Source organism: Macaca fascicularis, chromosome 11, assembly GCF_037993035.2.
Source record: "Macaca fascicularis isolate 582-1 chromosome 11, T2T-MFA8v1.1".
NCBI lineage: Eukaryota > Metazoa > Chordata > Mammalia > Primates > Cercopithecidae > Macaca > Macaca fascicularis.
In genome coordinates, this window is record NC_088385.1 from 73,003,789 (window position 1) to 73,026,765 (window position 22,977).

The window sequence follows — 22,977 nt, forward strand, 5'->3', positions numbered from 1 at the left end:
AGTGTAAACTATGGTGATAATATGTCAACATAGGTTCATTAATTTTAACAAATGTACCTCACTGGTGTGAGATGTTAATAATTGGGAAGCTGTGTGCATGTGTGTAGGAACGCCTTACTTTCCTCTCAATTTTTTCTAAATCTAAATCTGCTCTAAAAAATAAAGTCTACTAATTAAAAAAAAAAAAAAAAAAAAAGATAGCAACAACTCTTTCTACCCAGAGAGGGGATGTATCTGGCACCCAGAAGAGTATCTGGCCAAAGTAACCACTCAATAAACAGTTCTCAAAAACAAATGGAAAAACCTTCCAGCTAGATTTTGAAGGATGAGTAGAATTTTGGCAGGCAGTGAAGGAGGGGAAGTACATTCTGAGTGGAACAAATAGCAGTTGCAGAGGCCTGGAGACGTATGTATGAAAACGTAGGTCTTACTCATGAATTCATTCAGCGCAGTGGACTGGCCATAGGGAAGATAGTGAGAAGAGGATGCTGGAAAGATATTAAGTCTGTGGGGTCTGTGTCCCCACCCAAATTCATCTTGAATTGTGGCTCCCACAATTCCCACATATTGTGGGAGGGGCTCAGTGGGAGGTAATTGAATCTTGGGGGTGGGTCTTTCCAGTGCTGTTCTTGTGACAGTGAGTAAGTCTCACAAGATCTGATTTTTAAGTAGGAGAGTGAAAGACTTAGATTTGTGTTGTTAAAATATGACTTTGTTTCTAGGTTAGATAGTAGATTGGAAGTTGTCAGAAGAATTGGGGGAAAGATGGCAAGAGCTAGACTGGAGGCAGGCCGGGCATGGTGACTCATGCCTGTAATCCCAGCACTTTGGGAGGCTGAGGTGGGTAGATCACTTGAGGTCAGGAGTTCGAGACCAGACTGGCCAACATGGTGAAACCCTGTCTCTACCAAGAAATCAAAAAAAAAAAAAAAAAAAAAAAATAGCTGGGTGTGGTGGTGCCTACCTGTAGTTCCAGCTACTCGGGAGGCTGAGGTAAGAGGATTGCTTGAACGCAGAAGACGGAGGTTGCAGTGAGCCGAGATCACACCACTGCATTTCAGTCTGGGCAACAGAATAAGACTTTGTCAAAAAGAAAACAAAACAAAAAACAAAACAAAACCCACAGACTGGAGGCAGAAAGACCTGGTGGAGGGATATTTCAGATGTGCAAACCAAGAAATGGACAGGGTGTAAACCAGTGTTCCCAACCCTGACTATATATTAGAATTATCTAGGGAGCTTTTTTTGAAAATGAGCCTTTAAAAAAATGGGCTTTTAAGAAAATGAGCCTTTAAAAAATGAGCTTTTAAAAAAATGGTAGGCACCAGTGTTTTTTAAAAGATCCCAAGGTGGTTCACATGTGTTGCCACTGTTGAGAGCTAATGCTGTTAGTCTGGGCAAAGTCAGTGAGGATGCAGAGGAGAAAGTATGTCTAAGAGATGAGGTGAAGTGGACCACATCTGATTATCTGTTATAGGACTGGGGAAGTGGGAAGAAGGAGGGTTCCACAGTGATTCCTAGTTTGCAACGTGCATTACAGAACCTTTTAAAAAATTATTTCCCTAATTTCTCCATTTCTCCAAATTGCAGTTAGTACTACTTAATTGTACATAGACATCTCAGAATTCCTGAGAAGATGCTAAAGAAACAACCAACTGGCACAACCATTCAACAAATAGAATGTGGTCGCTCTAGAGGTGGCCAAGCTAAAGCCTGTTTCTTAGTGCCAATGTGTCCCTGGCCCCAATTCGTACACTCTCTTATAGTTGAGCCTCAGGACCCCATCCCCAAAGGGTTTGTCCAGTCTACTTTCCTGTTCTTTCTGCAGCTGCCACCAAATCACACTCCCTTTTGGGAGTTTTCTTTCCATGAGTCTGAATGGGACATCATTGCCTCTAGAACCCCTTCCCTTTCTTTCTTAAAGACAGGTGTTATTTCCTGGATTGTCTCTGACCCCTCCAGTGTGGTTTGGGTGACACTCCTATGTTTAGCAACAGCATCAAAGCATTACATTATTCACCCACCTCTCTCAAAGGACTAGGCAGCTTTCTTTGAAGAGCTCTTATTTGTCTTTGTATCTTAGTGCCTTATTACAGGGCCTGGCCCGTAGCAGTTGCTCAGTAAATGTTTGCTGGATAAATTGAATGAAGCATACATACCTTTTCCAAGAATTTAGTTGCTAGTTGTTAGGAGTAAAAATACCTGAGATTACCAAGGTGTATACAAAGTCTTACTGTCTCTACATACATTTTAACTTTCTCTTAAGGTGGTACATGGAAGTATGGCCAGACTTCACCCTTCTGCTTTTATCTCTGCCCCCTATTTTAACCGAACACACGCGCGCGCGCGCACACACACACACACACACTTATCAGGAAAAAATGAGAACATTTAATGAAGCCTTAGCCACAGAACTTTGTTAAAGAAATGCAGTTTTGTAACATTGTTTATTACCAATTACTTTTCTTAGAGGGACTGAGGTGGGAAATTGTGCTAGGTGTGTTAGATCTGTGCTTCTCTAACTTTAATTACCTGGGAATCATCTTACAATGCAGATTCTGATTCAGCAGATCTGACAGGAGCCCTGGATTTGCCATTTCTCAGCAGCTCCTAGCGAAGCTGAGGTTTTTTTGGTCATAGACCACATTTCAAGCAACAGGGTGTTAGAGTGCTACATTAGCATAAACAAAAAAACCAACTTCTTCATTTTTCAAACTAGAAAACTATGACCTTAGGGAGGTTGAGTGACTGACAAAGAGTCACAAATAGCAAGTGTTAGAGATAGGCGGAAAATCCAACCCATCTGGCTCCCAGGACAATGGTCTCGTAAAATGTAAATTCTGATAAAATGGTCCTTGAAAATGATTTTTTAGTCTGATTTATTGTTTCTGACTTCCTAGTTCAACTTGGAAAATAGTTTCCAAAATTCCTGTTGAATTTCTCTCCCTTTATTCCTGAAGGCAGAGCTCCAAAACTCCACCTTCTCTAGCAATTTGCAAATGATAGAACGTTACAACTGGTGAGACCTAGGAGCAGACTTAATTTAACTCTTTTTTTGGTAGAAGTTGGAAACCTGAGATCCAGAGACATGCAATGACCTAAGATGTATGAAGGCATCAAGAACAGTGCCAGGGACAGAGTAGGTGCTCAGTACATTATTAAACTCATTAAAATATTCATGTGTCAGCCTCTGTGCTATCTTCTAAAGCTTCTTGGAAGTAAAGAGTTATATTTTTATTTGCTTGGTAAGCCCATCTTTTCAAAATGCAAAGGTAAACTTAAACTGACATATCCAAATAACCCAAGTCATAAATACCAAATTAGTGAAATTTTGCAGCAGAATGGAAATAACACAAACTGGATTCTTTGTAAGATCAAGTGGGGGAGGTTCTAGCTGTCATGGGATTGTCTTTGAATACATAGAATGTTTTTGAATTTATGTAAATGTGTACAAAATATGATGAAAGAGTTTAGCAAGGCAATACATTGCATGAAAAACTTTTCATTTAAGAACACTCATTCCAGATCTCTTTTGGGGCTAATGGATTTTTGAAAATCTGGTAAAAGCTAAAGATTATTTCCCCAGAAAAGTGTTCATACGCATTTACACCAAAAAGTTCATCTAATTTAAGGAGACTATAGACCCTGGGTTAAGAATCCTAGAAACAAATCCTTTTCTTAATTTTGTTCTTGTCTTTCTGTCTATGTAGGAGAAAAAAATGCAATGTAAGAAGCATTGGAAGAGTTTTTTATCTGAGCTTGAAGTCTTACTACTGTGAGTATGTTTTCTCTGGAATTTCCTCCTCTTTGTGCCTGGGTTTCATCTCTGTTCATTTTTTATTTTACAGCACAGAGCTTGGTGTGATATGTAATACATTTGATTTGGATGTTAGAACTTTGGATAAATTTTGACATGTGCTTTAGTATATTCCTTAGAGTACATTTTAAAATAGATCATTTACATAATTCCCTTGAACATATTTTAACAGGAAACTGTCACAAGGAAGTGGGTTAAATCATATGTGACTAACATGGCTGAATAGTAACTCTTAGAACATTAGGTCTATATTTCACCATTTCCTCTCTTCCTTAGAGACATTCCAGTCTATAAGCTGTTTCATCAGTATAACTCTATTCAGGAAGAGAGTTTTAGACAAAGAAATCAAGCGATTTTGATGTACATATTATTTTTCGGGAATTCACTCCTGAGTCTGAGAGTCCTTGGAGACAAATTGAAATGACTTCATTTTCATATATATATTCATATCTGCAGCTGTGCAGCCCTCCTCACTGAAAGCCTCTAACCCTGTAGAGTTCACTTGTCACTCTTTACAAATAGGAAACTTTCTTTTCGATATTTTTTTAACCAAGATGTGAAGTCGGGAGGCAGAGAGGAAGGTGAAGAGAGAAGGCATTATACTGAATCCATTTTCTTTTAGACTGAAGACTAGAAATCAGAATAGTAGAGGCTAATCATCAAAGCTTACATATCACTTAGTCAATAAAAAATGAAATCCAAAATTGTAATAGTAAAAAGTTTTTACATGTGATTGTTTTATTTATTTGCTTATGAAAGTAAGGTTCAAACATTGCAAAATTTCAAAAGTGCAAAAGGATAGACCAAGAAAAGATTTTCTCCCACCATTATCATCCAGTCACCCAGCTGATCTTTCTAAGGCAACAGTATTACCAGTTCCTTGTATATCTTTCCAGAGATATTTTGTGTGTAGGCAAATATGTATTTTGTTTTCTTATTTTTCTCCTTTAACACAAGCGGTGACATGAACACATTGTTCACATTGCTTATTTTCATATTCTATTATATTCTGTACTGTAGTTTACGTAACCATTCCCCTGTTGATGGTTTCTTAGATTTGTTCTAATATTTTATTATATGAAAATAATGCTGCAACAAGAAAACCTTGTATTTATGTTATTTCGTACTTATTTGAGTATATCTGTAAAATAAATTCTCATCAAATGGTGGTATTAAATGGTTATGTGCATTTTATCATAACAAATTGTCCTCCAATATAAGTTATAACAATTTACTTTCAAAGAAGTCATATATGAGTGCCTGGTTTTCCATTGTTGCCAACCTGATATTTATTCTTACCTCTTAATTTTTGCCAATCTGTTAGGTGAAAATAGTTTATCAGTGTAGCTTTTGAAAAAATATTTATTGACAAATAAAAATTGTATATATTAATGTGTACAGTGTGATGATTTTATATACAGTATGTACACACTGTCTAATGATTACCACAATCAAATTAATTAATACATCTATCACCACCCATGCTGTACTTTAGATCCCCAGAATGTATTCATTGTACAATGGAAAGGTTGTCTGCTTTGACCAACATCTCTCTATTTTTCCCAACCCCCAGCCCTTGGTAACTATTTTTCTGCTCTGTGCTTCTCTATGTTTGACTTTTTTAGCTTCCACATGTAAGTGAGATCATGCAGTATTTGTCTTCTGTGTCTGGCTTATTTCACTTAGCATAATGTCTTCCAGGTTCATCTATGTTGTTGAAAATGGCAGGATTTTCTTCTTTTTATGGCTGAATAATATTCCATTTTTTTGTGTGTGTATGTGTGTTGTGTGTATCACACTTTCTTTATTGTTTATCCATTCATCTGTCAATGGACATTTAAGTTGTGTCTATGTCTTGGTTACTGTAAATAATGCTGCATTAAACATGAGAGCACAGATATCTCTTTGAGATACTGATTTTATTTCTTTTACATACATACCCTGATATGGTTTGGCTCTGTGTCACCACCCAAATCTCATCGTGAATATGCTCCCATAATTCCCATGTGTTGTGGGAGGGACCTAGTGGGAGATAATTGAGTCAGGGGGGCAGTTTCTCCCATACTGTTTTTGTGATAGTGAATAAGTCTCACAAGACCTGATGGTTTTAAAAAGGGGAGTTTCCCTGCACATGCTCTGTTCTTTTGTCTGCCACCGTGTGAGATGTGCTTTTTACCTTCCACCATGATTGTGGGGCATCCTCAACCATATGGAACTGTAAGCCCATTCAGCCTTTTTCTTTTGTAAATTGCCAGGTCTCGGGTATGTCTTTATCAGCAGCATGAAAACGGACTAATACATACGCAGAAGTGAGATTGTTGGATCTCATGGCAGTTGTATTTTTAGTTTTTTAAGGAACCTCCATTATGGCTGTACCACTTTATATTCCAACCAACAGCATACAAGGACTTCTTTTTCTCCATACCCTCAGCAACTCTCGTATCTTTTTCTCCATACCCTTGGCAACTTTTTGATAATAGCCATCCTAACAAGTGTGAGGTGATATCTCATTGTGGTTTTGATTTGCATTTTTCTGATGATTAGTGATGTTGAGCATCTTTTCATATACCTGTTAGTCATTGGTATGTCTTCTTTGAAAAACCATCTCTTTGGGTCATTTACCCATTTTTATCAGGTTATTTGTTTTTTTGCTATTGAGTTGTATGAATTCCTCACTATTTTGTATCTTAACACCTTATTAGATATATGGTTTGCAAATATTTGCTGCCATTCCATAGGTTTCCTTTTCATTTTGTTGATTGCTTCCTTTGCTGTGCAGAAGCTTTTTAGTTTGATATAGTTCTACTTGCTTATTTTTGCTTTTGTCACCTACACTTTTGGTGTCATAGCCAAAAAATCATTGCCAAGACCAATCTTAAGGAAAATTTTCCCTATGTTTTCTTCCAGATTTGTATGGTTTCAGATCTTACATTTAAATATTTAATCCATTTTGAGATAATTTTTGTATATGGTGTATAAGACAAAGTTCTAGTTTTATTATTTTGTATGTGGGTATTCAGTTTTCCCAACACCATTTATTGAAGATAATTTTCTTTTTCTGTTGTATATACTTGGTGCCCTTTTCAAAGATTAGTTGATGATGTATATGTAGGTTTATTTCTGTTTTGTTTTTTTTTTTTAATTCTATTCCATTGGTCAATGAGTCTGTTTTTATGCCAGTGCTATATTGTTTTTATTACTATAGCTCTGTAATATCGTTTAAAATCAGGAAGTGAATGCCTCTGGCTTTGTTCTTCTTTCTTAAACTCACTTATACTGTTTGGGGTCTTTTGTGGTTCTATATAAATTTTAGCATTCTTCTATTTTTTGAAAAATGTCATTGGAATTTTGATAGAAATTGCATTGAATGTGTAGCTCACTTTTATGGACATTTTAACAATATTAATTATTTCAATTCATGTATGTAATGCATCTTTCCATTTATTTGTGTCTTCTTCAGTTTCTTTCATCAGTGTCTTATAGTTGTTAATGCACAGAATTTTCACCTCCTTGGTTAAATTTATTCCTAAGAGTTTTATTCTTTTTAATGCTGTTGTAAATAGGATCAATTTCTTTAATTTCCTTTTCAGATTGTTCATTGTTAGCATATACACACATAGTTAGTTTTAATACATTGATTTTGTATTCTGCAACTTTTCTGAATTTGTTTATTAGTTTTAACAGTTTTTTTGGTGGAGTCTTTTGGGTTTTCATCATGTCATCTGCAGACAGAGCCCATTAACTTCCACCTTTCCAATTAGGATGCCTTTTATTTCTTTTTCTTACCTAATTGCTCTGGCTAGGACTTCCAGCTTTATGTTGAATAGAAATGGAAAGTATGAGCACCCTTATCTTTTTCCTGAACTTAGAGGAAAAGCATTCAGCTTTTCACTGTTAGGTATGATGTTAACTGTGGGTTTGTCATATATGGCATTTATTATGTTGAGATACATTCCTTCTACACCTAATTTGTTGAGAGGTTCCATCATGAAAGGATGTTGAATTTTATCAAATGCCTTTGCATTTGTTGAGATGGTTTTGTGATTTTTGCAGTGTGTTAATATGGTGTATAATTTATAGATCTGCACATGTTAAACCATTCTTGCTTCTCGGGGATAAGTCCTGTTTGACTATGGTATTTCATCCTATTAATGTTCTGTTGAAGACTGGGAACAATGGCTCACACCTGTAATCTCAGCACTTTGGGAGGCCAGGGAAGGTGGGTCACCTGAGGTCAGGAGTTCAAGACTAGCCTGGCCAACATGATGAAACCCCATCTGTACTAAAAATATAAAAATTAGTCAGGTGTAGTGGCGCATGCTTGCAATCCCAGCTACACAGGAGGCTGAGGCACAAGATTCGCTTGAACCTGGGAGGCAGAGGTTGCAGTGAGCTGAGATCATGCCACTACACTCTAGCCTGGGCAACAAAGCAAGACTCGATATCCAAAAACAAACAAACAAACAAACAAACAAACAAACAATGTGATGTTGAATTTAGCTTGCTAGTATTTTGTTGAAGATTTTTCTATCTATGGCCATCAGGGATATTGGCCTACAACTTTTTCTCATTATGTTCTTATCTGGCTTTGATATGAGGGTAATGCTGTCCTAATAAAATAAGATTTACAGTGTTCCCTCCTCTTTAATTTTTTAAAAGAGTTTGACAAGGATTAGTATTAATTCTTTTTTAAATGCTTGTTAAAATTTTGCCAGAAGCTCTATGGTCCTGGACTTTTCTTTGTTGGAGGTTTTTGATTATTGAATCAATCTCCTTAGTTGTTATTGGTCTGTTTAGGTTTTCTATTTCTTCATGATACAGTCTTGGTGGATGGTATGTTTCTAGGAATCCATCTATTTCTTTTACGTTTTCCAGATTGTTGGCATACGATAGTTCATAATAGTCTCTTACGATCCTTTGTGTTTCTGTGGCATCAGTTGTAATGTCTCCTCTTTCATTTATATTTTATTTATTTGAGGCCTCTCAGAAAAAGAAGTCTCATAGTATCAATTTTTCTGAGTGATATTAATAATCCTTTTTTATTAAGAGATATATTTTATTTTCTATGAAGTAGCTTATAATATTCCTTACCTATTATTATAGATTAGACTGTTGGTCTTTTCTTAATGATTTGAAGGAATATTTTATAATTCCTATTAGAAAATCAGCCTATTTTTATGTTATGAGATGCAAATAATTTTTTACTGTACTGTCATTTCATCTTTGCTTATTATAGTGTTGACATGTAGAAATAGTTTTAATACAGTTAAATTTATCAAGGTTTTCTTTTAGGGATTCTAGATTTTATGTTATAGTTTAAAAGGCCTTTTCCATTAAGAAGTTATATTTAGGTTGGTGTAAAAGTTATTGCAGTTTTGCCATTAAAAGTTATCACGTTTTTTTGCCATTAAAAGTAAACATTACTTTTTTTTTTTTTTTTTGAGACGGAGTCTTGCTCTGTCACCCAGGCTGGAGTGCAGTGGTTCCATTTCAGCTCACTGCAAGCTCTGCCTCCTGGGTTCACACCATTCTTCTGCCTCAGCCTCCCTAGTAGCTGGGCAAAAACCGCAATAATTTTTGCACCAACCTAATAAAATAGTTCTCCTATTTTTTCCAGTACTTTCATGGCTTCATTTTTTACATTTATTTACCTGATCCATTTGTTTATCTGGTGAGATATTTTCTGTGAACTACAACAACAGCTTGTCTAGGCTTCAAAAATTCTGTTGGCATTTTTAATGGAATTTTAATAACTTTATAGATTAATCTGGAGACATTTACAATTTTATAAGGTTGACTATTCCTGGGGTACCATTTTTATTTTGCTAATATTTATTTTGTGTTAGGCCCTATTTCAAGTGCTTTACATGTGTTAATTCATTAATCCTCATGACCATCCAATGAGATAAATTCTCCTGTTATCCCCATTTTGCAGATGAGGAAACTGAGGTACATCCTACCTTTTCTATAAGATTCAAGTTATTTCCTAAATCATCTTCTCAGATGTGACTAAGGCAGATGCAGCTTTCTCCTCTTAGAATGTACTATCAAAAATGGGATTGGGAGAGAAATTCCTAAGTAAACAGACAATTTCAATAAACTAAGTGGTAAGATGAGGAAATACGAGCACAGAGGAGGGAATGATAACTTGGGGGATGAGCAGCAGAATGGGTTTCTTGATAGAAATAATATCTAAGCTGAGACCTGAAGGATGAGGTTTCTTTAGTTTAATATTAAGGGAATTACCTTAAACAGAATTGTAAACTCCATAGAATGTGACTTCTGATTCCTTTTTTCCCTCCTTTCTCAAGGGAAGGGGAAAAAGCTAATAATTTTTGAGGACCTGGCTTTTGGCTTAACCTTTTATTTAATTTTCATAAGAACCTTGGAAATAGATGTTTTAATTACTGATTACGGTTAAAGGAACAGGCTCAGAGCAATTAAATAACTTGCCCAAGTTAACACAGTCGTTAAAAAGACCGGAGATTCAATCCCAGGTTAGTCGTTCAAGTCTGTTTACCACACCATGGGGCTTGCATAATTTTGTCTGAACAAGGCACTCAGAATGTTTGCTGAAGTGATTTTAGAAGGTATCAGATCTGCTAACCTTCTGATGTATATAATCTAAAACCCTACTGATTTAAAAATTTGTAGCAAAAAGTTGGGTGGCATGGGTCCACAGGTACAAAACCAGCAAACTTTCTCCAAGGTATCTCCACGTTCCATACCTTGGTAACCTCTAAAGTATCTGTTTTTCTGTTTGATCAGTAATACTTAAAAATAAGCACATGGTCTTTTCTCCTCTCTGAGCAAGAGAGTAGAGCACCAGGCCATGGCCGTGTCTATCTGATGTCCACTATCTACTGCCTTCCAGAAGATTCGTCTCTCTGAATTATTTTAAGTTGCAGAAGAACCAACCAGGTATACACGGACTGTTAAATACACTACCTCAATTTCCTTTCAATCCATTGCTTTTCATTTTATAGGTATAGTTGGAATCATAATAGGTGTGGGGATCTTGTATCACAGAAGACTTTGATATATTTAAAAATAAAAACTTCTCTGTGTGTGTACATGTATACACACACATACACACACACACACACACACACACACACACACACACACATATGCTTCCTTCCTTGAAGTAAGAAGAAGAAAAGGAATCAGAACCCCCCTCCCCCACCACATATGCACAATATATATAGGATTGTGTGTGTTTATAGGAAAATTTTGCTACTGCAGAAATGAATAATAGGCTTTTATAAATAGAATATTTTTTACAGATTTATTTTAATATCCCCAAGCCTGCCCAGAACATAGTAGGTATCCCATAAGTAATTTTTGAATTAAACTGAGCTCACAGTATGTGTGAATTTCACATTTTATGTTTCCTAGTTGTTACCTGGGCTCATAGTGATAGCACACACTATTGAGGAATATAGTTTTTGTTAATAAGCTAATAAATGATTATTAGGGGAAGAAAAGCCTGAGAAATGTATGCTACACTGACATAGAAATCTGTGATTTAAAATCAGTGATATACTCTCAACATCAAACATTACTAGTCATATGGATTTAGACAACAATGCAAGCTTTGTGAAGACACTGACATCTCTCTTCAGCTGTGTAACTGGTATTTAGCACAGTCCCTGACATAGTAGTGCTCCATAAGTGGATGAATGAAAATGGTATTTATTCTTATGTTTCGGTGGCTTAAACTTATATACTTAAATAAATCAAACTAACAATTTTAGTTGTACTGTTTTTACTTAATAAGTCATGTTGTCTTTCATATTGATAAAAATAAGTTAATATTGAATAGTGCTATCTTTTGTAAAGTTTCCAATATTACAAATCTTTAAAACTCTTTATTTTTTGAAAATTTGTGCCTTATATTTGGATGTTTTATTTATATTTACATGATTACAGTCAATCAAAAACAGTAACTAGTATTTGCTAGAATTTTTTTTTTTTTTTTTTTGAGGTGGAGTCTCACTCTTGTCACCCAGGCTGGAGTGCAGTGACATGATCTAGGTTCACTGCAACCTCTGCCTCCCAGTTGAAGCAATTCTCCTGCCTCAGCCTTCTGAGTAGCTGGAATAACCAGGTGCTCACCACCAGGCCCGGCTAATTTTTGTGTTTTTAGTAGAAATAGGATTTCACCATGTTGGCCAGGCAGGTCTCAAACTCCTGACCTCAAGTGATCTGCCCACCTCGGCCTCCCAAATTGCTGGGATTACAGGTGTGAGCCACCGCGCCCTGCCGTTAGAACTCTTTAGACCAGTTTGGAAAGCAAATCTGTGTCCTGTGCCCAATGTGTCCAGCCAAATTTATATTCTGCTTTAAGCCTATTCTCCATCCCACCTTACTACTCCCACACCGGAGTGTTGTTCATTTCCTGTCTGAATATGCAATTTGATGGCTTTAAAACATCTTTTGTTTCAAGGTTTCACCATCCAAACATACTCGAGTTGACTGCATATTTTACAGAGACTGAGAAGTTCTGTCTGGTTTATCCATACATGAGAAATGGAACACTTTTTGACAGATTGCAGTGTGTAGTAAGTTCTTTCTATTATTCTGTCTGATCCTCTGACCCCCTGAAGTCCTGGGAGAGCTGCTGAAACCATCTGGGAGAGCTGGGAGGCAAGATGTGTTTGCATGAGGGGAAAGCGAAGGATGGGTTTCCCAAGGAAGCAGTACTTCTTGGACTAATTTCTTACTTTTAGGAGGCTGAGCAAATACCTGAGTTAATGTGTTTTGTGCAACATTTTGGCAACCATATTGGGTTCTTACTCATTATATAGTAAGAACCCAGCAAATCTTTTGGCAACCATGTTATATTATATTTGATTCTGTACCTCCAGTGAGTTGCCATCAACTACTCTTATTCCTTAGATAATTTTAATTTGTATAACTTTATATAAAGTATCCTTCAATACAAAGGATTGCCATAACAGTGACACAGACTCTAAAGAGAAAGAGGCAGCCTGGACAACAACATAGCCAGATCTCGCCTCTACTAAAAAAATGAATAGGCTGGGCACGGTGGCTCATGCCTGTAATACCAGCACTTTGGGAGGGCAAGATGGGTGGATCATGAGGTCAGGAATTCGGGACTAGCCTGACCAACATGGTGAAACCCCATCTCCATTAAAAATACAGAAATTAGCTGGGCGTGGTAGTGCGCACCTGTAATCCCAGCTACTCAGGAGGCTGAGGCAGGAGAATCACTTGAACCCAGGAGGCAGAGGTTGCAGCGAGCCGAGATTGTGCCATTGCACTCCAGCCTGGAGATTGTACCATAGCACTCCAGCCTGGGCGACAAAGCAAGACTCTGCCTCAAATAAGTAAGTAAATAAATTGCTGGCCATGGTGGCACATGCCTGTCCCATCTACTTGAGAGGCAGAGGCAGGACAATTGCTTGAGCCCAGGGACATGGAGACTGTAGTGAGCTATGATTGTGCCACTGTACTCCAGCCTGGGTGACATGGAGTGAGACCTTGTCTCAAAAAAAAAAGAAAGAAAAGAGAGAGAGAGAGACAGAGAGAGGGAGAGAGAGAGAAGGAGGTTGAATAAATGCCATGACCCCTCATTAGATGTTTTTGGAGGTTAAGTTTAAAAATTGATTCCAAATAGGTTAAGTTTCAGTGAGGATGAAAATAAAAGCAGATTGTCTCAATTACTCATACTATTATACCACAAGTAACTTAAAAATCTTATTTAATTAACTTTTAAGTAGTGTTACCTTACTAGCTATGTTTTGATTAAGCTAATATTGAGAAGTATGGAGTATTTTCACTGTCTATAAAGAGGCCTAGAACTGTCATCAGTAGCAGAAGGAAACCCATCTGGAATTAAAAATAAGTTCTGGAAAACCAAAACGTTGATTCACCCACCTCACCCCACCTTGCTATCTGCTTCTATTCTGGTGTATGTCTGCATAAGGAATACATAGGTAGTTTTTACTCAGAAAGTGCAACCAAACCAATTGCTGTTGTCGTTTTAGGGTGACACGGCCCCACTCCCTTGGCACGTTCGAATCAGTATATTAATAGGAATATCTAAAGCCATTCACTACCTGCACAACGTTCAACCATGCTCGGTCATCTGTGGCAGTATATCAAGGTAAATGATTCCAGAGCTTTTGGTTATTCCTGAAAGCTTCTTTTATCCTCACACGTGAGTCATACTTCACACTATTCTCTGCTGTAGTTCTCCTGGTATGTGTGTGTGTGTGTGTGTGTGTGTGTGTGAAGAACTGTCATCTAGGTATTTAAAAATCCTATATTTTTATTAATGAAAATGTGTCTACCAAATTTAAAAAGCTATATGTATGTTGCCAAAAAGAGGGTTTGCATTATCTTTGGGAATTATTAATGAACAATGTAGGATAGACAATTCTGTGTACAGATGGTCCCAATTTATGATGATTCAATGAAATGATTTTTTTGGACTTTACAATGGCACAAAAGTGATACGTGTTAAGTAGAAATCATACTTTGAGTATCCCCATACAGTCATTCTGTTTTTCAGTTTCAGTACAGTATTCAATTTATTCTATGAGGTAGTTAACACTTTATTATAAACTAGCCTTTGCACTAGATGATTTTGCCCAACTGTAGGCTAATATAATTGTTCTGAGCACATTTAACATAGACTAGGCTAAGCTAGGATGTTCGGTAGGTTAGGTGTATTAAATGCATTTTCGACTTACCATGAGTTTGTCAGGATGTAACCTCATAAGTTGAGAAGCATCTGTATTTTAGTAATTATTAATGGCACTTTGTGAAATGAACCTGTCTTTATCTACTTTTTTTAAAAACTGAAGCTTAAAGAAAAATTAAGCAACTTAAATGGGGATTCCTAGCAAGCTGGCAGTAGTAAATAGCGATACAAATTGTTTGTCCTTGAGTCTCCAGTGTCTTGCTCATCCTACTGAGCCTGCTGTCTCGTAACTTTATGTATTAACCTACGACAAGCTGAGCAGCAACCCCAGTGTTCATTTTTTGAGACATGAGAAAATTAGAAGCAACATCTCCCACATTTCTTCTTCTAGGCATAAAGAATCATTCGCACAGACTAGATACCCCCTGCCGGTGAATTTTTTTCTATTTGCCCTTTATCTTGAACCTGTTCAAAAGTACATGAATACACGTTTGCTGAATATCAAGGAAGACTGAATTTAAAAGACTGCTGCTGCTTCTGAACCATTTCCCAGTATCTTGAAAAAAAATTTGTAGGATGCTTTTGACTTGGGCAGAAGAGGAGCTGATTACTTACTTGTTTTTTGGATGAAATGAACTCCATAGGAATAGACTTTAGGTTTTACTTAGTTCTAGAGGGGTGGGATGACCTACTGATAGATGTCTGTGCTTGTTGCAGTGTGGCAATCCAGCAAATGCTAGTGGCTTTGTAGAAACTGCATAAAATTAATGCACACTCAAGGGACCTGAATATAGAGGGACCGTGAGGGTCTTGAGTCAGTGGAGTTATCTATTGAATTGCTTTCAAAGGGCTGAGGTGGCCGCCCACAACCTAAAACAATCCCTTCTCCACTCAGCTTGCAACCAACACTGAGCACACTAAGTGCTCAAGTATATGTTTTACTTAGTAAATACATATCTGGAATGTTGCTAAACATATTCTTCCTTTGGTCTAAACTTTAAGTATTAGCTTATTTTAAATCCCCAAGAAGTAATAGATTAATTTTATTAAGTTTCCTTTTGTGTGGCTGAGTTCATCAAATCCTTTCCTGAATGCAGAGTTTGAAGGAGAAAGAAAAGAGAAGGTGTTGGGGTTTTGGCTCTTGATGGGAGACGGGGACAGAGAGTCACTAACTGAAGCAAAGGGAGCATCAGGGCAGGGAGGGAGGCAGAGGCAAGCTCTGCCCATGTCCGGTTATTTTTCACAGCTGAAATTGGGCAAGGTGATTTGGATGTGACAGCGTCTCTCTCCTGGTATTTGGTGAGAGCACAGGCTTTGGGCCCTCATTTCCACTTTCTCGCTGTTGGTCCGTGTCTTCAGGCAGGTTCCCAGGAAGCGGGCTCAGAAGCACAGATTTACCTGCAGGAGATTTTTAAGAGAGGGCTCTCAGGCACAGCAAATGAAGCGAGGAAAGGAAAAAGGCAGGATTGGGCAGCTGGAGAGGTTGAGTTGGGATATTGTTGTCCTAGAGGCCTCAGTCCATGCTATGGGGAAGCACTGAAGCTGGGATGGTCCTTCAAAGACATCCCAGAGGCAGGTAGGATACTCTGGACTTTGCAGCCCTGCATCTGACCAGCCTTCTTGTGGAGCAGTAATGTGGCTGCGTGAGGCAACTCGCTTCTACCAAGACAGTTCCCAGACTGTGGCTCAGCTGTGAGCCATCTTTAGCCAACTCTTCCTGCTGGGGAACCAGAGCCTCCCTGGGACCCAAGGAGGGAGCCAAGTGGGGTGGTAAAGGACGGGGTGGGAAAGGGTGGGGCTGGGGGTGCGTGGAGTCATGTTGGGAGATGGCAGCCACCATAATTATAAAGGAAGATTTGACAGGACAGAGTTCTGAAAAATGTGACCCAAAGATTTTTGTTTTTCACGTACTTTGCTCCCCACCCTCCTCCCATCCTTTTCTCTTAGCTCATTGTCCCCATAATGTTTAAATCAGAGAGACTTTCCACTTAAAATGCGATTCTGAGCAAATTGCTTAATGTCTGCAAGCCTCAATCTTTCCCTCTGCAAAATGCTAGTAGTAGAATAATAGCTTCTATCTCCTAGGGTTAAATGACATAAGGTCCTTGGCACAGAGCATACACATCTTCAGTGGTAACTCCTGTCCTAACTGGTCTAGAAGTGGTGGGAGTGGCACAATGGCAGAGACCAAGTACTGTGGTGGCCAATCAGTCTTTTTACTTAACACTCTTCCCTCTATCGTCAGTTTATAGTGTTTGAAAAGTGGACCCACCGACTAAGCTCTAGTTTAAGAAAAATTACTTCTCTGTTAATATGTTTACTGACCAGGTGTGGTGGCTTACGCTCGTAGTCCCAGCACTTTGGGAGGCCAAAGTGGGTCAATTACGTGAGGCCAGGAGTTTGAGACCAGCCTGGCCAACGTGGTGAAACCCCATTCTCCACTTAAAAAAAAAAGTGTTTATTAAATATCTTGAGAATCCCATTCATCTTATTTCACAAATGTTTATAGAACATCTGTTGTGTACAGATCATTGTGTTAGACCACAGTGGGAGAGACATTGCTGATGATAGTCTTGTCCTTGAAGGTTCAACCTGGTAATCAGAAAGATAACATAAACACAAAATGTGTAGTGCAACGGTAACTATGCCCGCTGAGTGGCTGGTCTGACAAGGCTTCCTCTCGTTAGAGAGTTCCAAGCCAGGTCTTGGAAAAAGTGGGATTGGTTGAAAGAAGGGGAGAGAATATTCCTGGTGGAGGCAATAATTTGTTCAAAGGAACAGAGTAAAGAATTGTCACGTACATGGTAAAAGCAAGAGAAATCAGTTGGTTGGAAAAGAAAGGACAAGGTTGGAGAATAAGGTAAAGTGAGACTAGAGAAGAATAAGGACTGTGGTGAGCAGGGGATGGAATGAGGCTTTAGATGCTGACTAGGCTGAGGAACTAGGTTTGACAAGCTGGGCTCTAGTGAGAGTCTGCAGCTCGTCTAGGATATAGGTGAAAACCAAAAGGTTCTCACAACTTAAAAGGAGGCCAGTTCTTCCAGGTCACTATCCCAGGAACTCGTCTGGATGTACAGAACTCTAAAAATCATTTAAGCAACACTGCTAGACAGAATGCCCAACAGGTAACAAAGATACAGAGTACCCAGAGAGATCTGATCAGAAACAAGAATATTATGGAAGAGACAGGGCTTGAAATGCATCTAGCAATGTATTTTATATTTTACTTGGTGGTGGGGCTGCTGACAATTGTTGCCTTTCTGAGTGTTCCAAAGAGTTCAAGGATTTCAATGTAACCCATTCATAAAATGTGCACACCCAGGCACGTGTCAGGGTATGGAGATCCATGGCTGTGGGCATTTGTTAGAGAACTGTGGTTTCACAAGGGCTCATCAGTGTATCCCTGCCTGTTCCAAAGCAAATCAGTCCCTTCCAGAGTCATTGAACTCTTGGCCTTTCTGCTGAGCCTGCCAGCAAAGATGTTAATTAGTGCCAACTGTAACAGTGGATTTTCCCCTAGTGTTTGGTGGTGTGCACACCTGTTCTCTAGAAGCTGGAATGAGACCAACTCAGTTCATTTGGGACACTGAACACCTGTCAGATGGTAATGACAGTCAGGCCCCAGCAGCCTCGGCCAGATGTGATTGGCTGACCTAGATTACCCTCCTGAATCTCTTTTAAATGAATCCTCTGCTGTGCTCTAAACCTGGGCCTCTCTGAGTCTTGATCCCTCTGTGTATAGGTCAGTGCTTTTAGGACTGAGCTGTCTGAAATCCCTGCCTCTTCTGCCTTTGTCGTATTAATTTTCTAAATCTGTGTAAGGGAGACAGCTTCTAGGAGGGATGCAGTTTTATTGTACAGCTCCAATGATTGGCTCAGAAAAGGACATCTCAAAATCTGTGTTAAACAGTGGCCTTTTCCCTGAGTAATTCGGGGCTCTGTTTTTATTGGAGGAGTGAACAATGGAAGATGCTGTTACCTTTATTTTCTTTTCTGTATTTGGGCTTCAGAGTGATGAGTCACAGAACACTTTATCCTAAATCTTTGATATTATTATGTTTTTAACAGTATGAAATAACATGGAACAATGTATATATGGTGCGATTAAGTGGAAAAGACCAAATTAAAGTAACATATAGTATATAATTATAACTTCGTATAACTACAAATTCATGCATTAAAAAAAATATTAAAAGTAAAACATACCAAAATATCAACAACATTTTATTTGGTTGGAGAAACTATAGCTTATTTTTCAATGGTTTATGTTTTTACTTCTTTATGTTCTTTAGATTGTATTTAAAGAAGTATGTTCTAGTCTAACAATAACATAAAATTTATTAGACAAAAATAACTTGGCATCAGACCTTACTATCTCAAGCCAAATAATTGGAAAAAGTTCCAAAAGACAGTCTCAAGTTACTAAATGAAATCCTTAAGTTATCAGTTCAATCATTCTGTGTAATTAATTTTATCAGTAAAGAAGCTGGATAATCTGTCATTTTTATGGTTTTAAAATAGTTTTTAAAATGAAAGCTGGAAAGTCATTATTCAGCAGCCTGGTGCCCAAAGTGTGAATAACATCTTTTGTCTAAAGCAAAGTGAAATGGTACTCATGTCTTCAGCAGGGAGGAGGGAGGATGAAGATGTGGATGTGGGAAGATCACCAGAAATCTGTGTTCAGGCCAGGTGCGGTGGCTCACACCTATAATCCCAGCACTTTGGGAGACCGAGGTAGGCAGATCACTTGAGGTCAGGAGTTTGAGACCAGCCTGGCCAACATGCTGAAACTCCATCTCTACTAAAAATACACACACACACACACACAAATAAATAAATAAAAATTAACCAGGCATGGTGGCGTGCGCTTGTAGTCCCAGCTACTCTGGAGGCTGAGGCAGGAGAATTGCTTGAACCCAGGAGGTGGAGGTTGCAGTGAGCTGAAATTGCATCACTGCACTACAGCCTGGGTGACAGAGCGAGACTCCGTCTAAAACAAACAAACAAACAAAATAAAAACAAAAACAAAAAGAAGAAAAAGAAATCAGAGTTCAGACCCAGGGCTTGTCTGTCTTTCTGTGGCCAGAGAGCGGCCAAAAGTTTTCACACTTGCACATTCGGAGCCAACCAAGACAGTCTTAAGGTGACCTCTTGTTGCTGTCAATTCTTTGACATTACACCTGCCTATTTTTGTCCTGGGCTCTATACTCACGAGTCTAGGACTGTTACAGGAGAATGTGACCCTGTTATAGACTCAACATTATGCTTAAGTAAACAACATCAGGTGGTCTCCCTGTAAGTGTCAAATGATGTCGTTGGGGCTGTACAGTAGGAATTTTGGAGAAAGGAGGAGCACTGGAATTCAGAGCGGTCAAGTGAAAAGTTCATGGAGGAAGTGAATCTTATGGCTGTGGAGAGGATTCGGATAAAAATAAAGCAGGGGAGAGTGTTTTCAAGATGAGGGGAACAGAATGGACAGAGGCCAAGACAGCAGAAAGCACAATTTGTCCTGACTGCATAGTAAGTACTAATACCTTACGGGTAGCGGATAGACTGCCATCAGATGAGGGAGCTCAATGAGACCAGAGACTTTTCACCTGACATCAGCACCTGCTGAATAACTTGTTAGCAATCCTCCCAGCAAGCCTGAGTTCAGGTGTTATAGTTATTATCTCCATTTGATAGAGGAGAAAGCTGAGGCTTACAGAGATTAGTGGCTGGCCTCTGTCTCATGGCTGTGGAAGGAAAAAGGGAGGTTGCATTCCATGTTTGTGTGAGTCCAATCATCATACACTTTTTAAGGAATTAAAGGTCTGGGATTACTGGAAACATGCTGGTGTCATCGGCAGAGACAGGGCAATTGGGAAGGAGAGGAGAGCATAATTAGTGTGCAGAAATTTGGAAATGCTGACATTGGACTCCTGGGGAAATTGGCAGTAGCAACAGGCATTGAAGGGGACATCGGGCCTGGAAAGCAGTGAGAGTAGATAGCTTTCTAAGGAAGAAGCTGTCAAAGACACAGCTCAGAAACACCCACAGGAGAAGCAATGCCCATGTTTCCAAGGTGCTTTCAACAAGTCTGGGGTTTTATTTAGCTAAAAAATGTCTCAGTAATTTGAACTCTTCAAAGAGAATGTTATAAAAACAAAATCTGCTTCCAGGTGGTGGAATTTGAGAAGGAAAGGATTTAAAGAAAAGAATCTTGAAAAGTTGCAGCCTGTATTCTTGGCAAAGACCCTCACATTTTTATTGGAGAAACAAAGATGTTTTTGACTTACAGGATCACTTAAAAGCATCTGAAAGCAGTAAACTTCCTTGTTATTTCCCTCCTATCCCTTAGTGAGCTTAATTGTTTTCACATTTATGAACTATTTTAAATGGAAATGCATTTTGTCCTCAGCATTTTCCATCCCAGACATTTCATTCCTGCTAATGTTTCCAAAGCAAAGAGATAATATTGGTGAACACTTCTAATGTTTCCTATAAAATCATGTTCTTTAATCAGTATTGCCATTTGTCTCTTGCCAAGTGAAACAGTCTTTCATACAAGGGAAGTGGTCTAGGAAAGAAAGGAAGGAAGAAGCTATTTGCCTCTAAATGGACTTTTTTTTTTTTAATGGAAATTGATCAGAGATGTAAGGTCAGAGTGAGTGAGTGCATGGATAATTTCCTTTCAGAAAGACTAGAAAAACTGAGTGGTTGGGAAGAGGGCATAGGGGGCCACAGGTTGGCCCTTCCCTGCGACCAGGACACCCTTTCCTGAAGACCCAGGCTCCTCCTGCCTTTATCCCCAGACAGGAAAGTTGGAGCCTAGCTCATTGTTTAACAGGCATGTCAAAGCCTATAGGGAATCCAAAGTCTCTTTCTTTGTTTGACTGATAGATTCTTTAATCAGTCTCCTCCCTCTCCCTCTTAACCCCCTCAAAAAGCCTATTTTTATCTTCAGAAAAATTTTAGATATATACAATTCTTTTTCCTCAGATTTTCCTATTTTCCCCTAGTGCCTCCCTTCTTCTAAAATATCCAAATTTGATTTTTTCTAAGGGATGGCAAAACAATTAAGTATGACATAAATTAAAATTTCCCCTATTAATTCTATTTGCCACCACTCTAAGCCCCAACATTCATTTACTTATACACATAGATACATACACGTATGCACAGTACTTGCCAGTTTTTTCTGTCTCTCCATTGTCTTAAAATGTCTGGAAATATGACTTTAGTTATGTTGGCCCAGAACTTCTCTGGAACTATTTGAAACTCAGCCAGTTTATTGACATTAACTGAAGGGTCCTCAGATCTCCAGGGACATCCTACAACCCCCTGTATTTTTGTTCCTTGAGTTGCTGTCTTTGGACTTCTTCTAGAGACATGCAACCAAGCCTTTTGAGATTTTAAGGTAAGGTAATGGACGTAGGATGGACAATGGCCAGCCTATATCCTTTAAAGCATACTTTGAGCCCTCTGTGAGTGTCACTGTCCTTACGTTTTCTCATTTAATACTGGTAAGAACCCCGTGAAGTAAGATCTTTATACCAACAAGGAAACAGGCTGAGGGGGGTTGTTCTAGTTGTGGGTAGAGTCAGAATTTCACAATTAAAGGAGGAACACCCCTTCCTGGGCCTTTGCACCGAGTACCTAGACTCAGAAGGCACCAACAAAGCAAAAACAAGCTTGAATACTGTGTCTCTCAGACCTGCCTAGGTTCAATGGGGATGAAAGAGAAAGCTCCGCAGTCCCACAGGAATAAAGGGTTTCAGACTGTAGCATTCCAGGCAAGATGCAGTGTACACTTAAGTTGGGGTGGGGTGCACAACTGTTTTAGTAGCCTGCAGGTTCTAGGAGAAACTGAGTCTTGCCTCATCTAGTTAGGGGAGGCAGGGCATTTGGTGAGTGGTGTCTCGGTGTTGCAACAGCCATAATACAGACAGCACATGTGTGCTATTGCCTCAGGCTGTCCCAGAGGGGCCGTTGGGTCCTCTTTATATCTGGAGTCAATCTGTGGCTCCCTGCCCCCTCTTCCCTAGATCCTTCTTTGGAGTCCTGGTCTTTCCTGAGAGTTTCCAGGCAACCAGGAGCTGGACTGCTGGGCCCATACATATATATACACACACACTATATACTATATATATGTATATATATATTATATATATCAGTATATATATAATATATATGTGGGTGTTTATATATATTATATATATGTGTGTGTGTGTGTGTGTATATATATATATCTTTAAAAACCAATCATGCTCTTTCATGCCAAATATGGTATTTGCACTTGAACTCAAATCCTGCCTTAAAATTTAGGTGGAGCATCTTGTCTTATGTTTAAGGTCCAAGGGATTGAACTTAATTAGGAGATAAACTAGTGAGCAAAGAAAGCAATTCTCGTTACAAAGTAGCATTTGTTTGGGGAATTCAGGTCCCCCAAAACTTGTCCTAGAGACCCCTACTAATAGAGAAATTAAGTAACATCCTAGAGTCAGGT

At 38.6% G+C, this 22,977-nt stretch overlaps 1 protein-coding gene across 3 annotated transcripts in view; it reads left to right on the forward strand.

Annotated features, from left to right (window-relative positions):
* IRAK3 (interleukin 1 receptor associated kinase 3) overlaps positions 1-22,977 on the forward strand; it is a 52,459-nt gene that overhangs the window by 23,642 nt on the left and 5,840 nt on the right. For all 3 annotated transcript variants that reach the window (XM_005571462.4, XM_005571463.4, XM_074007358.1), the window contains 3 exons: positions 3,711-3,775; positions 12,267-12,381; positions 13,831-13,949. In XM_005571462.4, the coding sequence (XP_005571519.1) occupies positions 3,711-3,775; positions 12,267-12,381; positions 13,831-13,949 (299 nt within the window). The remainder of the gene's footprint in view (positions 1-3,710; positions 3,776-12,266; positions 12,382-13,830; positions 13,950-22,977) is intronic.